Raw genomic sequence first — 18,801 nt, 5'->3', positions numbered from 1 at the left:
TATTATTTATTAAAAATGCCTCTATTTTGCCCCAGGAATATTCTATGTAATATATTTACTGTTTCACCCCCTAGTATGTGCATGGGAAGTATCCATGACAGCACTGAACTCAGTCATGTAGAAGTGTTATTGATGATCGCTTCTAAATTAGATGACCAGCTTATAAGCAACTGCTGGTGGTCTGCCGGCAAATACATAGTTGTTAATCTGGTGAAAAATATCTGCTGTATCCCGAAGGGCTGTGAATGAGAATAACCGCACACTCTCTTGGGGTTAATGACCATATGCATTTTAGACAAGACAGAGATGCTGGATTTGGGTTAGTGAATTCCTTACAACAGTCTTGATTGGACAGTGGTGGGTCTCCGAGCCGGACTGCTCCAATCTGAAGGCAGGTTATTAAAACAGGGCACGTGGAAAGTCTTGAGGGAGTCGAGTCCCAGCTGGAGGCTTGCAGGTTTTGCAGTTGGCAGCTGGGGGAAGGGGGGGGGCATGGGTGACTGTACACTCCAATCACTAGCTGGAGGAGGTCAGTCCAGATGGGCAGTAAGGCCCCAGCTGATTGGTTGCTTGAGGCTGACAGGGGCAATGCACTCCTTTCATTGGGTGGGTTCTGGGTTCCCCCCCAACCAACCCAGAGGGGAATGAACTCCATCTAGGCCTTAGTATCATTCTGCATGCTTAAAAAACACACTTCTGTCAATCAGCGTTTCTAGTAAATTGTCCCAGTACTGGGGGGGGGCCGCTGCTCTGGATTTTTTATAGCCTTTCCTTGAATAAACACTGCCTTGGTAATTTCGCCCCAAATTGTTTACGGGGTCAGAAGGAAACAGCACCATTTTCATGAAAACCGTGCTCAATTGACTTTGAAAACTTAACCCGGACATTTCGGAGTTTCTTATTTGTTGACTAAAACGTCCAAACTGCATGTTTGTTGGAGACAGATCTCCCGCATCACTGATTTATTTTTTCCTTGGGGACGATCCATTTAATTTTGCTTTTTCTTGAGGTGTTCATTAACTGCGACCCGCAACTTCCGTCCGCGGCTTACCATTTCTCTGACTGAAAACATCCATTCTGACGCTGATTCGTAATTGTTTAAACTCTACTTGATCCCAGTGGATGTATCATAACAGTAACCCTCTTTTTTGACAAATTACCAAGCTTTGGGTTGTCACTACCTTTTCCTTCAAATTTTCAAATCCCAATTAAAAACTGGCCCCAAAACATGTTTTTTTTAATAAGTCGACCCTTTCAAACGAATGGTAGAACAAGATCTACACGACTTCAAATGAAAGTTTGAACACATCAACATGTACACTGGATCAGGTGGTTTACCCAATCACTGTGCCAGCAATCAGGTGGATCACCCAATCGCTGTGCCAGCAATCAGGTGGATCATCCAATCACTGTGCCAGCAATCAGGTGGATCATCCAATCACTGTGCCAGCAATCAGGTGGATCACCCAATCGCTGTGCCAGCAATCAGGTGGATCATCCAATCAGTGTACAAGCAATCAATCTTTAGCAGTTGCATTGCAATTTGCGATCCTATAAATCTGTGACTCTGGTAGGGGTTGGGAGATAAACCAAATTCCTACAGCTACTGAACACATAGAGATTTTAGACAAGGAGTGCTAGAGTATTGGAGACCTTCGTTGTTACCTTGGGGGCACTTTTCATAACACAGATGTACATCTATGTATACTTGTAAGCTTACATGCCTAAACAGTGCAGGTTTAATGTTTGTTGTCCATTTTGGCTGCTAGAGAGTTAAAAATAACCTCAAATATGCACTTTTCCCTGAGTCACTTTGAATAATTGAATATTTGACCTCCCATTCAATCAAATATTCATTTATTTGGTTGTACCCAATGCCCACCAAAGTAGAAACAAAACATACATTTTTTGTACCATGAGCTAAAAAACGAACAACTTAAAACAAGGACTTTGGGCCTGATTGTCAGTCCTGTGATTTAGCTGCCTTGAAAACCCTAAAGATCCCAAACCAATCAAACTCTAACACCAGGGTTTGTTGGAATCTGTTAGGATGAGTAGTGCACTGGTATACCGGCTGTGGTTTGTGTGGGATTAGGCATACCACAAATAGAGTCCAACTGTTAAGGTGCACAATTTACTGTGGTGTTGATATTTGCAAAGATGAAGTTTGCCAGTAAATCACCCTGGGGAGTAAGGGTTAAGTTACATCTTGAAATATGCTTTAGAATGCCATTTGTACTCAAATAGTTTTATTTTTTTCTGTTTTATTATAATGATTTTCATCTCAGAATAAACAAAGTAACTATTTGAATATTCGATAAACAATTCAAAGATTCTGTGTTTTTCTTCTGGAATCAGATAGTCACAGTTAAGGTCACGATTCGAAATGCTATACATGTTAACCTACTGATAAAGAATGGAGTTTTAAATAAAATTCAGGTAGGGAAAATATTTATGTTGAAGTAAAATGTTTATACATCTACATGTACACCATTTGACAGAAACACAATTTTTTTCCTTGCCTCTGTCCTCATCCCCACAAAGAGTAGCAGTGTAATTTCAAAATCTTTGTAACAGGATAAACCACAATTTACCAAATCTCTGTTTCAAGTGGCCCTCCCATCTACTGTGAAAACAAGCTATGTGTATGGAATCCTTGTGATGTCAGCTATTCCACCCTGCACATTCATCAAAATCCCCCTGCAACCAGTTGGCAAACACTGACAGAAAAAAAGCCCCTTTTCTGTTGTCAACTCGCATGAGCTTCATCCATATTTGTCTCCTAGACTTGTTCAGGTCTCCGTGGAAGTTCCTCCCCCCCCCAACACCTCTGGGTAAAAAACAGTGGTCAGATCTGCAAGCATGCGCTGCATTTGCAAGTCTTTTGTGGTGACAACAAAAGCAGGTTGTGATCCAGTCCAGGGAAAACTGGATTAAAATACCGGCACTTTAAACTTCAAAGGTCTCTTTTTCTTTTCTTTGTCTGATCCCAGGAAAAAAAGAGAGAAGAAAAACACAGTAGCAAAGTGGATTTCACCGAAGGTTTTGCAGACACTCCCCATGACCGGTGGCACATTTTGCGGTGGGCCACTGTGCTACTTTTTTTGGTGGGCTTTTGTTCGGGGCGAGAGTTGACGCTGAGAGTTTGTGACAATTTGGGGAGGCCGCATTCCGACATCTTTAGGGTTAATTTAAAAGCCAACCACCGCCTAAAAATTGGACAAGTCATATGCCAACTTCAATGAGACTGGCAAAAACATTGTAGTTGGATGCTGAATCTCTGGCCAGGATATGGAAAGAGGAGAATTTGTCAGGATTTAATGTTCACCGCAGCAGCAATGTTTCAACGAGGCCACTTTAAAACAATATCAATTGCTGTTTGGTACAAATTGCAGAGAGTGAAAGTGACACTCAACAGGGTGAAACTCCAGCATGTTTAAAATGACCGCAGGTGCAGTAAACTACATGTGCTGGCATCACCAATGTCCTTTTCCTGTTTGTCTTCCGTGTGACGCATATATACACTCACCCTAATACTGAAAACTCCACCATTTGGGGCACAACTTTGGAGCAAAACAGTACTACGAACCTGACAATTATAGACTTCATGATTAATATTCCAAGCCGAACAGCTAAAAATATGTTCTGACTTCAAGCTACCCTCTTGGATTCTCCCCCCCCACATATTGGATTCCGACAATCTCCCTTCCCCCTCTCCCGCCAGCCAAGGGCTGTTTGGTTTATACAGCAAACGGGCACGTTTTTTTGGCCAGATATTGATCGAAGGAAACATTGATAGCATCTCAGTGTCTAAACGCGTTATTCGCTCAAGGCAAGCTATAAATATCATTAAAAAAGGAGAAAATAGGATAAAAGTGCGTGTGTTTATGGTACACACAGTCATTGCTTGTATACACTTTATTTTGATGGGAATTTGAAATACCATGTACATATTAGTCTATCAAAGATATCCCAAAATACCCCTGAATGCTCTGTTTTTATACGTCTCTATAGCTGCTATTGGTTTCATGTACAACAACATCCCCTCAAGTAATTCAACAGTGAAAAAGAAATTTGGCATGGCCTACCCTCTTTAACATGCCCATAGCAAACTGTACAGACACTGAGCAGCCTGCATGAACCAGCACATTTCACTGAGTGTTAGACAAAGGATGTTGTTTCTAGGAGGCAGAGCGCCCTCTCTTATTCAAGGATGGAGCCCATCCCTCAGTGGGAAATCCAAAATCACGCCCATCTGTGCGCAGCATAAACAAAGAATCTGTCTAACTGAAGCTATCATTCTCAGTGATATTAAGTCTTAGCGACCTTGCTGCAAGTTCACAAGTCAAATTCACTGACGTCTTCCCATAAATAAGAAGTTGGACCAGGAAAGAATTATGGCTCTTGGTCGAGATCAAAGTGATTCGAAAAGATGTGGAAGTCATCCAAGCCAACTGCAGATACTTTCATGGTGTTTTTTAACCAACCAAATTTGTTAACACGCGATCATTTACGAGAGGAAACCTACTCAGATATCAGATGATTAACTTCGTTATACAAGGGGGGGGTGTGGTCCGAGAGAGGGTGGACATCTATCAACCGTTTATTACCCGGCTGCCACAAAATGAGAGGGATCTTAACCAGCACAGCAACAGCGTTTCCGCGGGAAACATTCCATGTGTAGCGTGGAACATCAAGGCAAGAGTTCAAGGTCGACACGCATGTTTCTGACAGGTGGGGTGGGATATAACGGTTCATGTTTGGATCCTTTCGTATCCCTCCTAAACCAAACTGCCATCGATCATGATTTCCTGAAGTCTCAAACAGGCAAATTCCTCCTTCAGAGATGTCGTTTTCACCACCTCTGGGAAAATTTAAGGGTCGCTGTACATTATGAAAGATTCAATGTCACCCAGTCATCCAATCAGAATGGCAAAATATTACAGACTTGGCCAATAGCAATGTATGTGGGATCTGCGGGGCCCAAGCCTGGCTCTCATTAGGTTGGCCTCTGGATTCAGCAACATTTTATAATGCTGAGAATGAATTCTTGACCTGTGGAAAAGTCTATGAGGCAAAGTTCATTTCTTTACTGGAGAGGACCAAAAGTTTGGTACGTATTTCTGGGGAACTATCACTTAGGATATAATGTCAAATCAGTGCTCTGATATATGTGATTGCAGAGCTTTCAGTAACTGAGTACCGTCTTCAGGGCAAGCAGATTCAGTTGCCCCCGGATCCAACATACATTGCTAATGGCCAAGTCTGTAATATTTTGCCATTCTGATTGGATCTCTGAAGGAGGAATTTGCCTGTTTGAGATTGTCCTGAAGAAGGTACTCAGTTACCGAAAGCTCGGCAATCACATATTTCAGAGCACTGATTTGAAATTATATTCTGATCACGGTGCTACGCTGCCCTTCCATATTTCTCTGTCGCTTAGGATATCTGACTTTCCTAGTCTCCAGTTTCTCTGGTGGTGGATATCAAGACACTAGGGCCATTTGTAGGACATCACACAAGGAAATGAGGAGCACTTAGGCTAATTTATAACTCTGATGAGAACAGCGACCATTGCAAAGACTCAGGCTTATCCCTCACTACAACCTCAAGTCATTAGATAAATTATGATACAGATTTTCAAATTCACTCAGCTAGGTTATTCATCCCCAGGGTGCCATGACAACAGTATATTTGATGTTCGTTGCCTAGCAACAACATCATCCTCAGAAACCCCTACACCTGCCACTGTCTGTATCCTTTTTCTACTCGATTGGAATCTGTGACTTACCATAGTCTGTCTTGCAGTAGCGCTTGTGGCTGATTTTGGTGCTCTTCGTGCAATCTGGACACTCACCTGCAAGGGGAAAAACAGAACGACTTCAAATATTCATCATCCTGGCAGAGGAAGCCATGTTTAGAAAATCACTGCAAGTTAAAAGCTCTCAACCATTCTGCACAGAAAATCTGTCTCTCAGCTTTGCATAGTGTCAATAACAAAGAAGGAAAAGGGTGACTTTACTGAATAAATCTCTACACTGTTTCTTAGGAAGTAGTTTTTCCTACATGTATCTAGAACTTTCGTTGCATTTGTATCTCCAACAAGACCACAAATGCTGAAAGTTTTCCAAAATGGTGAGAAAATTCCACGCATAGTGATTTAAGCTATTTTGTCACTTCAAATGAAGAAATGCACACATCAAAAATGGTCTATTCTGGATTCAAAGGCTCCTCTAAACCAATGAAAATGACTTCTTCAAAGCTAAAGATTCTGGCAGGTGTCATGCACACAATAGCCAGGGCATCAATCACTCTCAAGTGCAAATAAACTGCCCAGCGCCAAAGAAAGTATGAAAAATGGGCGGCTTTTCTTTCTTTTTTTCCCCAAAGGTGCTATGAAAACAACACCCAGACAGCTAAAATTGCATAGGCCTATATGACTTTTCTACCTTGTCAAGAATTTTTTGCAGATTTGATTTCCAAACCCTCTAAAGGGACTTCGTGTGCATTTTTTCTGTAATTTCAGATATTTATTTGGGGGGGTGGTTTGATTACTTTCAGATTCTCCCACTCTCTAGTATATAAATCTAAGCTCCCTCTTTCACCATCTGTTGGGACTTCAGTGTCAGTGCAAATGTGAATTTGTGACATGCAACAGTGTTACCTTGGAGGGCTCCACTGGCAACTGAGAAACACTACCTGAATATTATATGCTCAGTTACACAATTAATGGCTTTAAGCTAATCTCAGCTCTGAAAGTCGATTTTGTGAAGCTGATTTTTATTATTGGAGGTCCCAAATATTTTTTCGGGGGGGGAGGGTGGGACTCTTTGTATGTGACATCACATCTATACTTTTGCTACTGCTCTGTCAGTTTTATTTTTTCTATTTCTTAATTTTTTGGCATTTTACGGGGGGGGGAGCCCCCTGTAGAACCGCACCCACCACACTCGTATGTTCTGGTTCATTCATAAAGTCGGGCGTATCCCCCATTTCATGACTTCTAGATCCACCAATGTAGTTCCAGCCGCTAAGCCAGTGGCTTCCACAGGCTTGTCTGTTGTTACCAGACTCAGTTCTAACTTTGAGGCATGGCTAGTCTTCGGGTTCCAAGACCTTCCTGTTGTTAATTCCATGACACAAACCATCACAAGACGAATCACTATCAGCAACACCATGGCAACACGAACCATCGCTAGACAAACGGCTACCACAGGAAACGCAAAACGGGCTGGTACGTATAAAAAGAGGACGCTGTCACAATGAATCACGTAAGTCATGTGCCACAGTAATGGTACACACGGCATGCATATCGAATCGCACCACCGCGAAAGGCATCTTGGATCCATGACTAGGGCACGGCAAGAGACGAAGACCAGCATCACTGGCATTATCTTCTCAAGCCACCTATCTGCCTCTCCCAAGGACAGCTCAAAACAATTCCAGACAAGCAGGTTTTGCTCAGGCCAAATCTACACCACCCTCTGTTACACCATAAATCTTTAAACCACGGTGAACAAATGGGCATACTTCTCGCCAAAGGACACAAAGGAACCACTGACTCAGACAGCACCGGGGGAAATCAGTTTCAAACCTTTTCATGTGTGTAGACAGGCATTTTGAATCTGTTTTCCATGACCAAAGTGATCGCTACTTGTGTTCATCCCACAACTTTTTAAAAAATAATTAGCAACCACAGTAAAACAAGCAAAAGAGTGTCTACTGAGGACGGCCAGAGCATCCTGGCCAAAACGTTGAGTTCATACTCGCCAGTTCTTTTCAGAACCACACCTCTTCTGAAAAGATAGTTTCCATGGTGTACCCGCAAACCTACAGCTCACGTAACTTCCACCATGCAAAGCTTCAAATCTTACTGCACAAGTTACAGTAACAGTTTTTGATCATCAATATAAATTTTCTAAATTCTATCAGTTTTTGGCAAAAGATGAAAACCAAAAACCCAAACTAGAAACTGCTCCAGTTTATCCTGCAATTAGGTTATTTCCTGCAATCTGGAACTCTCTCCTGCAACACATTAGTGCAGCAAACACTGAATAGGACTTTCAACCCATGTTGTATTTAAAAAACTCGCAGTTATTTATTTCAGTAGTTAAACCTGATGTTAACTGCTGCATTATTGGATTATTACTTTTACATACATTGTAGGCTGTACTGTTGCATAATCTGAAGTGCATCCCCAATCGACGAAGAGACAGACAGGTGGTTACAAGCAGGTTCTTGCACGTGTTCTGCGTGTACGCGAAGACCCTACATATCGGAGTAAATTAGTTACGCGTACTCAGCTCCACGTCAAACGCGCATATACTTGCGCGCCTTATGGTGCACCTATACGGTGAGTACCCGAAAAAACTGCCCTCTTTGGTTCTGCTCGGAGCAGATAGCAGTCAGCTTTAATAACCTCCAGGTTCTTACAAATTTCAATAAGACGTCCCTGGATGTGAACAGCTTTTAACACAACCTTGGCAAACCAAACTTGCACGTTTTTCCGGTGTGATAAAGACACTATTATCTTCATAATTTACAACTCGGAGGAAAAATAGCCGACACGGGGCAAAAGTGTAGAACTATCGAATCTCAATGTTACGCCTTTTCCTGGCTATAAAAAAAGTTCTGACCCACTTGTAAATTTGTTCGAAGTAGGTCACTCAAATTCAGAGTTTGTTTTGAAGTAGGGTCACGAATGACATATTTTCTAAATGTAAAACTCCTCCGTCTTTCCCTTCTCATATTACCGAATAACTTGTAGTTTGGTGTCATCTTTGGTTACATCCTTCAAGGACAATGGTGGCTTTGAAGATTTTGTAATTTATTCCATTCCGTGTTGTCAGGTTACGCGGGATCTGTCTCAAAGGGGTGTATGTTTGGAACTTCGTGGAGTTGATATATGATTACGGGAAAAGTTGGACTAATATTTTCTTTCTGATATGGTCTGTCATATTTTGTTGCATACCAGGTTATGATTTGAATCTTTAAACAAGGGCTAGTGTGACAAATTGGCTCTCCGCCAACTCGTTTTGTGGTGTGACTGGTTTATAAGCAGATAGATGTAGGGACTTTTGAAACTTCTGAAAGTTTGGAGACAGAAAAACTTTTAAAAGGCCAGTCACTAGCTAAGGGGGTGGATTCTCACTAGCTAAGGAGGTAGATTCTCACCAGCTAAGGAGGTAGATTCTCACCAGCTAAGGAGGTAGATTCTGATTAGCTCAGGAGGTAGATTCTGACTAGCTGAGGAGGTAGATTCTGACTAGCTAAGGAGGTAGATTCTGACTAGCTAAGGAGGTAGATTCTGACTAGCTGAGGAGGTAGATTCTGACTAGCTGAGGAGGTAGATTCTGACTAGCTAAGGAGTTAGATTCTGACTAGCTAAGGAGGTAGATTCTGACTAGCTAAGGAGGTAGATTCTGACTAGCTGAGGAGGTAGATTCTGACTAGCTGAGGAGGTAGATTCTGACTAGCTGAGGGGGTAGATTCTGACTAGCTAAGGAGGTAGATTCTGAATAGCTAAGAAGGTAGTTCTGACTAGCAGAGGAGGTATATTCTCGCCAGCTAAGGAGGTAGATTCTCACCAGCTAAAGAGGTAGATTCTCACCAGCTAAGGAGGTGGATTCTCACTAGCTAAGGAGGTAGATTCTCACTAGCTAAGGGGGTAGATTCTCACTAGCTAAGGAGGTAGATTCTCAATGGCTAAGGAGGTAGATTCTTTTAACTTTTGTCAAAGACATTAGCCCCCCAAAAATAAATGATGGATGTAGCATTTTTCAAAGGGTCACGGCTAACGTGTTGAAGTTTGAATTTTATATTGGAGGGGAATTTAGGAAAGTGATAATTTCAACATCTACGGAGGAAAAAAATCTCTCAGTATCCATATTTAAAGGGTTCCGAATTTACAAATGGGGGGTTGCTCAAAATGGATGCAATACTTGAATGAGTATGATGGGGGAACAATTTGTTAATCTGGGTATGAAATTCAGTTTTTAAAGAAATGTAACCAGTTTGCAGCTAAGGAAACAAGACCTGTCCTTTAAACAAAAATCTGAAAAGGGGAAGGGGAGGTTACTAGAGCCCTGCCTCTGTGTGGCTCCATAATGAAGAGTGTAGATTTCCAAAAAAGATTTCTCAGATTTCTTTCAGGTAGTGACTACTTAGAGTTGGTCTGGTAGGATTGGAAATGGTCGACCAATCCCAGCAACCCACAGCCAATTAATCCACGTACCCCTGCTGCACTGCTCGCTCCGCACACCTGCACAAATTTACGAGTTTCTCCAATGGCCCAGTTTGTGGTGACCGGTAGTTCCCTGGAACGTTGCGAAAGCAACACGCCCGAATTTAATGTCATTACTCATGTTGCGTGCATGGAAGTCGTAAATCTTCTTAATTGCGCCAGTGTAGTGCATCAACATTGTAAGCATTCCTCAATGCCCCAAAACAATAGTCACATTATTTTCTTTTGCTCTCCTGATGACATTAGAGTGTAATGTGCAGAGGGTTTTCTACCCTACACCCCTTAAAAATGTCTCCTTTTCTTGATACTATTTTTCAACGACTACAATGTGCAACCCTAGTTTCTGAATAGGCAGGCATTTACACTGACTTGCGTACTTCCGAGCAACAACTTGGCTTGGGAACCAAAATCGACAATTTGTCCAATGAAATCTACCACTTGACAGCATTTGTGAGAAAATTCACAAAGGCAGTTATTTCAGTGTTGTAAAAAAAAGGTTTCAACAGAAGAATCAATTTTCAGTATCTTTCTAGGTCATTAAATTGCACTTACCAAAATTATTCCAAGTCAATCAAAACACTCTCAAAATCAAAAACAAATGCCCTAGAAAGAGGGATAGCATCTGAAGAACATTCAGAAAAACAGAACTTGACAGTTTGCCAATTCAGTAAACATGCATGGATATAACATAATCTCTCCTTCCAGGAAAAACATCACAACGGCAGCAGAATGATTTTTGAATTGGGGAGGGTGTTGTGAGACCATCAGGCATCAGCCATTAACAGGCTGACCCATTAAGGCCTATCCCGTTGTGAGAACTGCAAAAAGTGGGGGGTATTCTACCCCTTGAAAAGGTGGGAGGGTGGCACAAGCTCCCTCGTCCCCCCCCCGCTTCCACCGCCAACGTGCACATCACCAACAATAAGCTCGACTTGTTCTGCTTTCATAAACTTCAGAGAGTTTGTTCTCATGTAGTGAATCATCGGCGGTCTGCCCTGAAGTAAGAGCTTTTTCTTTCTTTCTTTCCCACAAGAAAGCACTGTTTATTTTGAAGGGAGTAAAAAATGAGTTGTATATTACAGGTTTCTGGCTTCTGCTGGCCGACCCTCGCGGTGCGTGGCACAGAGTCAAACAAATCAACACAAAGACACATCTTTAGGCTCCTATTTAGTAACACATTCCCTCAAATGGACAAAGCTCGGCTGTTCCAGGTGCACCCCACCTTGGGTCATAGGCCACAGAGGTCACAGGGGGCAACCTGAACGGCTTCCTGTTCGGGGGACCATATTTTTTTCTTTCAGGTTTTCCTCCATCAATTTGACACATCTGTCTTTGTCTTGAACTTTAAACACCTTCCATGGCTGAACACCTGCACGCGCCTCTTGGCAATTCAGCTCAGGTGTAATGTGTATACTTTAATCTACCACACCTTCCCCGTCTCTGAGAGTCAGGGGTTGAAAGGTCAGAGGGGTCAACTTAAACAATATTTTGTTTACATTATGCGCACCGTGTGGGAAAAATTTGTTTTGGAATTTCACGGCACATCCGACTTATCATCTTGTGCACGTCAACAAAACTGGTGTTCCTGGTATCCCAGTCTGAAGAATGATTGAGCAAAACTAAAATATCCATCATATTCCCAACTGTTACAACCTACGACCAATGGAACACATTCCACTCAAACTGACTGCATCACCGAGATTAGGTATTAGTTTCTGAATGAACTTTTCAGACACCAATTTGAGATGGAACTCCATCTACAGACAGTCAAAAGTCACCGAACGAACAGACACATAACTTTATTGTTACATCATCCCAAAAACTTCCCATATAATATTTTTTTATGGATAGAAAACTATTCCGAGGTAGGTAAAGATCTTAGTGCAACATTTTCAGACGTCTGCAAACCAATTTAGTCCTATATGCCTACCACTCTAACCACGCCATCTTAAAAAATTTCAGAGATAAACATTAATATGGGACTGAACCTCACATCATGTGACTGTCTCTATCTGGTAAAATGTTGCATATACCTGTAAACAGCAATTTATTTACTATGAAAGCATTTGGGGTATGTGAAAATATTTTATTTTCATACTGGTGTTATGCACTTAGCATAACTGTCTTTTGTTAAAAAATACTGTTTTTCACTGATAAATATTAGTTGATTTACAGTATATCTCATCTCTACATCTTAGTGTTGCAACATCTGTGGTGGCTATTTTCAAACCTGGGCTACAGCTGTGTCTCCTACATCTTTGAAATTTCTTGTAATGATTGTGTTCACTTTTGTGAATCTTGCTTCGTCTGGGTCGGATTTAGCAAGAGGAACATAAAACTTCAACCTCATTCCTTGCACCGGGGAAGTGTTAACCACATGGAAAAAGAAGCCATCGGATCCCAATTTTAATGGCTTACAGTTTCGTAGACACGGAAGCTTCAGTCTGATATTTGTGGCCCACCATTCCAAACCAGGCTGAAGTTGGTCATTTTAATCTTAGACAATTCCTCATAGTGCCGTTAATTTTCGCTCTTCAAAGTGACCCCTAGTGCAGATTTGGTCTCCTGAAAGCTTTGGTACTTATGAGCAGTGGGAGTTGTGGAATTTGCATTGTCAATGTGTTCATTGGTGTCATTTTTCCAGATTATAGCTCGGAAGCCTTCAGCCTGGTTTTACAAGAGTGAGTCACATTTTCAGAAAGCTTGTGTTTTCAGAAACAGCCCTCGTCTATGACCTTATCCAAAAACCTGGTGGCCCATTCACTGACCCCTTTGACGGATAGTTTGGAGAAGGGGGAAGGGGTAGGAGCTACCCACAGCAGTCTGTCAGCACCTTCCACCCTAATCCGGGCAACTAGTCTGACCCCCACATCTTCCTTCCCTTTTCCAAACATCAACCACCTTGCGAAACCACCACCGCCACCCTGCTTCCTAACTCTGGCTCAGGCCAGGCCAGATAAAGCAAATGTTGTTGCTGAAGATTTTTTTTGTCTCTTCTTTCACTTGCTTTTTTTCCTTGGTATCTTTCTGTTCCTCATGATCTTCAAGAATCGTGAGTAGCTTGCTCGGGAACAGTCTCAAAGGAGATTTGACCACAATGACTGGGATGTTTATACCGTAATTTGCATTCTGGTTAGGATTTGAGCCGTAAAGAGGTCAAAAAATATTTCTACAAGGATAAGGCATGAAAACTTATTTCACCAGAGGAATTCAGTTTTAGGAAATCTGAATCATAGTGTCTTACAAAGGGTCTTAAGAAATTGCCAGTAATATTGTAATTGAAGTATCACAGAAAATAGGGACAGGTTAATTTCCAGAATCCGACGCACACAAGATCGCAATAGGATGTTTAATCCACTTCTTATTTCTTACTTGTCCAGCTGTTCATCATCCTTTACAAGATTTCTGAAGATTATTTTGAGTTGTGACATTTCCCAAGATTGGTCTCTGAGTCCCGTTAATTTTTTTGCGAATTTATTCATGAGATTCTGGTAGAAAAGAATGGCTTTCTCAGAAGACATCTTCCCTTCTCTTGTTGGGGTCTTTGCTGGAGGGATATTCAGACTAAATTTGTGAAACTATTGAGGACGACAGTGGCCTGATCAGCCCATGTAACCACTTTTGATATGCGGTCCAAACCGAGGAAATGAAAACAGCTTGGGGGTCTGATGTAAGCACCGGCCCTTCCCTGACCCCCAGGTGCTTCGGGATAGCTTTCACCAGTAGGATAAACATGAGCGGATGTGGACCCGAATTGGAGAAACATGGGCGATGAGATGAGGTTGTAACCAGTGTTGACAGCAGGTTTAAAGGCATTTCATGGTCTTCTAGTTTTTTCAGACAAAAGAAACTGCAACACTAGGCCTTCTAAAGTTCCATCTTGTGAGATTCTGCATTTTCAATTTAGGGAGAGCCTTTCCCTTTCTCCTTTCAGAATGGATGGAAAAAAATCCAACACTTAAGCCTACATATGCATGGGAGTACTTGATTGCATCAAGCCCTGCTTTAAATGATTCAGCACAGACATATCACTTAGACTACTGAATCAAATGCAGTCAAATCATTGAAATCATCAGAACCAGCCACAGTTTAAATGATCCAGCACAGACAAATCACTGAGATCATCAGATCCAACTCAAATAAATCATTGAGATCCATTTGATCCAGCCCAGGTTCAGTCCAGCTGAAGCAACCAAGCTTGCAAGCTCAGACTAGTCACTGAAATCATTAGATCCATCCCCCTTAAATCCCAGAGATATCATTTGATTCAGTCTGGAATCAGACAAAATCCAGCTCAGACCAATCACTGCCGATCACCACCATCCCCCAACACAACAAATTGAACAATGATTTCTTGCCTTTACACCTGTCCTCACACCAATCCTCCCTTTACACCCTGGCAGTGGAGACCCTCTAGCTTCTTGGCAGGGTTAATTTGCTGGCATTATCGGGCCGACCTTGCCAAAGACCCCTCTCTTTTCTGTGTTGGGGTCCAAACTCTGCCGCCTGAGAGATTTATGCCACACTGACACCTTAATTGATTCAACTGGCCTGAGAGCCAGTTCTCCAATATGATTTGCGGGGTGCAAGGGAAACAATATCTTTACCAAGTGAAACTTTCAATAAGGGTTGGGCATTGTCATTTAACAGATCACAACAAAATTGGATGCTTCCAAAGCAACACTCTCGCTTCATTATGCCAACTTCATATCAGTGTTGTGGTCAGTACTTTCCAAGTACCAAGGTTCTCTGCCAAATGTTTTAACTAGTTAGGAGGGAACAAAGCAAAGTACATGGGTATTTGATGGTGCATGACTTCAGACGATCACTGTTAAGTTTTCAAGACAAAAGTACTTGAAAGTACTCGGCTGAGTACTTTCTGAGTATTTTTCCCTTCAAATTAAATTTTTACAAATCTGAGTGTCTGAAGTCTTACACAAAATAGCTCCTTATAACAAATTCCCTATCTATGATTAACATTCCGCTTCTGAAATTAAATGACACTGTGCTTTGTAATTGATTCTTCAGAGACCAAATGGTCCAAAACTTTGGGCCTTCTGTAACCATGGTCCTGCTTTAACTAATTCATTACAGACTATTCAACTGGGATCAACCTCTGAATCACATCACATAGATTACATACACGGGACAACTGCATGTGACCCAACATATCAAAATGAGTCAAAGTCACCAGAGACACTTTTTTAAATGAGCAATCTTATAAACTTATGTTGCAAAATTTCAAATAGTAAGAAGCGTCAAACTTTTTCACCAACTTAATGTCCAGTTCATCAGGATACCAAAATGAGCAATACATCAAAACACAGAGCCAAGTTAGGTCATTCAAATGCAAACTAACAAACATTAAGAGCAAAAAAAATGGCATTAAGACTCATTTTGAGGAATCCAGTCACATCTGTTAAATATCAATACACAATGGGCCCATCACTTTCAATGAGCCAACTTTGTATACTCCGATTTGATATCATTTGTTGTGGCAATTTTGTGCCTCAACTAAATAAAACTCAGTAGAAAAACAAAACCCACAGGAAGGTCAGGCAATTATGTTCCATAATCCACACTCTTAAATCTGTCATTCCTGCAGGTGTCTCTACACCAAGGCTGGGCCTGTTCATGTACCAATCACTGCTGTGAAAACCCCCCCTTGGTCAGGGCTGCACCCACCATGCAGCTGGCCTGTTCCCCACCCTGTCATTTCTCAGTTTTTTTCCAATTTTTTTGGAGGAAAGAGTTCAGGGCTATTTTAATAGATCCATATTTAGTTGCCCTCTAACAAGAAAGTAAATGGATTTCTACATGATTGCTACCAGTAGGGTTTTGGATTAAATGGGATGGTCAAAATCATTTTGGAAGGCGATGATTTTTGGAGAGAAAAAAAGAGAAGAAAACGTGACTGATTTGTGATTTTTCTTTCAAGTCTGAGAACAACCTGTCAAGACTGGAGTGCCTTCTTTGTTTTAATTGTTCGACCAGATTCAGGGGAAGAAATCCATGCAAATTAGGACCCAACCTTTCTTCAGGGAAAACTATGAAACAACTAAGTTGCAAACTATGTAATGAATGTATTTCAAAATATTAATTTCAGCTATAAAATGACAACATAAAATATTCTCAATATTTTCCATTAATTGAAGTACCAATGGAGAAACCTATGGATTCTCGTGGGTGTCCCAAAAATGAAAAACTTGTAAAATGCCAGGGACCTATTCAGAGGAAACTTTAAAAAATTGCAAATAATGCTCTTTTGAACACATTTCATCAGAGTCATCAATTTCTGACTCCATGGAATTTTCTGCCCCCCCAAAAAAATAACCCACATTCCACTGGCTTTGTTCACTTTCTGATAAACATGCCCTTGGACAAACAATTCTCCATCAAAGTCAGGTGCTGCATTATTCTCATCAGAGAGCTAATATTGAAAGTGTCGGCAAAAGTTTTGGGCTACGCACGTTTGTGATGTCAATATCTTTGCATTCCATATTTGTAAACTTGTGCTATTCTGTATACACAAAGTCAGGTCAGTGTACGACCACCGTACGCACAGTAACGAGAGAACTTTGCTTACTCTTACAAAAATCAAGGGCCAATAAGCCTTTTGCGAGTTAAATTTGAATAAAATCTGGTACACTGACTTCTTTAAAATCACGTGAACATAACAATTTGAATTCTCCATGCTTAAGACATTGTTGCTACACCTTGTGATCTGGGGCAAGCTCTTGCTTAGTTATACAAGAGACGCCTTGCACCAATACACTGTTTTCAATGGATAAGAAGGGCACAAAGGAACCAGTCTATTCCAGAGATGGTGGTCGCAGTGCAAAAGCTTGCCCCGAATCACGAGGTATACCAACAGTGTCTTTAGTCTGGGGAATTCAAATCGTTATGTTTATGTGCACTCAGATAACTCAGTGCACTAGATTCTATTCAAACTTAACTCGCAAAAGGCTTATGACTTTGTACGCCAAATGGCACATTGCTCTGGCCACAGGGACCTTCCGGATGTTCTGCGGCCACATGCCAAGATTGGCTTGTAATGGAATAAACCTCATGTCACTGAATCAAAGTGAGGAATGTACCCCTTCACCACCTCCCATCTGCACATCTGGTGACTTGACAAACTGCAGAATCTTGGAATGGAATACGTGCTGTAGTGTTCAACGATACGAACATTGCTACATGCTGTAGTGTTCAACGATACGAACATTGCTACGTGCTGCAGTGTTCAACGACACACATTGCTACGAGGCAATAAAGAGCACTGGTAATCTCGGCACAAAAAAATTAGGGCAAAAATCTCCAGAAAATTGCCTGAGGGGTACCGAGCAGTAACAGTTAATGCAATACAGCCAGAAAGTTTTACTGTCATCTTGCAAACAAGTCTGATACTGACCTGGAGGAGGCTCTTCAGGAGGTGGGCTGTTAGTGATTGAGTGCTCCGGAGGAGGAATTCCTGCAAAATAAGTGAAAAAAGAAGACTTAGTTTCACAAAAATATCACCTACCAACAACTAAAGGGTTTATCTCCAAGACGAAACATACCCAACATTCTATGCAAATATGACATACTTGGTGTGTCCCTAAACTCGGTGTTTCACTTCATTGATTGATTCAGTTGTGGTTAACTACATAAAACCTGTTGAGACTGACTTCAGGTAAACAGAAGAGGGTGCGTGGGGTTCCAACATGTACCAAAAGGACCATCATTACATTTGAAAATAAACTCTCAAACTAAGGATTTGTATTTTTGGACAATGAACGCAATTTTTCTGTTGAAATCAACACACTGATGTGAATAATAAGGACGCAAAAAAATTTAACTGAGAGCTAGGAGTCTTATTTGCAAACTACTCTTAACACCATTGGCTCTGCTTTCAGAAAATAAGCACTTCATGTGAACGTAATCCAAATTTCAATTTCCAAAACTGTAAGCTGTATTTTCAGTTGTCAGTTATTGCATGTTGGAATTGCCTTGTGTGACATATGTATGTATGTTTTTTAACTACAAGTCTCGTGGAATTCATCTTGATGTACATGTTCCATGCATCGTTTCCCTAGGGGGAAAAACCCTTCCAACACAGGCCCAGCCGGGCATGAAAGTGACAATTTCTGATTTCCGTTTACACAAAATCCAAACCCTGTTGGGGCCATGAATCATGTGTTATTCTTCAGGAGCCCTGCATGCACTGGCCGTACTTTAAGGGACCGGCTTTGCAAAAACCGGTTCCCTGAATGGGAGGGGGGTAATGACCAGCCTGGTGAGAGGCAAGGGAGGGGGGAGGGAACAAAGAAAAAGTTGACCCAGGGAAGGGAAAAACATCTGCTGCGCAGTGATAGCCTTTCAGCCACGAAGAGAGAGGGTTGGATGTCCTGGAGCACTTTTCACACTAAAGGCATCTGTGGCTGTTGTTTCTTTAAAGGTGAAGTCTCCTGTGACTCCAGTTTCCATCCTCTGTGACCTCTCTGCTTTCAAGAGTGTGGGCCTGTGCACATCGACTCGGCTGTCTGTCAGTACGACAAGAGGAAAACAGCCACTCCGCG

General features: G+C 41.6%; 1 protein-coding gene across 3 annotated transcripts in view; it reads right to left on the bottom strand.

Moving 5' to 3' along the window:
- The window catches only part of LOC110979695 (netrin-1-like), an 84,517-nt gene that overhangs the window by 8,126 nt on the left and 57,590 nt on the right, over nucleotides 1-18,801 (bottom strand). For all 3 annotated transcript variants that reach the window (XM_022235719.2, XM_022235720.2, XM_022235721.2), the window contains 2 exons: nucleotides 17,655-17,714; nucleotides 5,792-5,857 (listed from right to left, as the gene is read on the bottom strand). In XM_022235719.2, coding sequence (XP_022091411.1) covers nucleotides 5,792-5,857; nucleotides 17,655-17,714 — 126 coding nt within the window. The remainder of the gene's footprint in view (nucleotides 1-5,791; nucleotides 5,858-17,654; nucleotides 17,715-18,801) is intronic.

Source organism: Acanthaster planci, linkage group LG07 (assembly GCF_054643075.1).
Source record: "Acanthaster planci isolate LZ-2023a linkage group LG07, COTS_SCS, whole genome shotgun sequence".
In the NCBI taxonomy this organism is placed as follows: Eukaryota; Metazoa; Echinodermata; class Asteroidea; order Valvatida; family Acanthasteridae; genus Acanthaster; species Acanthaster planci.
Note: the sequence above shows the minus strand (reverse complement) of the source record. Positions and strands in the feature narration are given on the sequence as shown.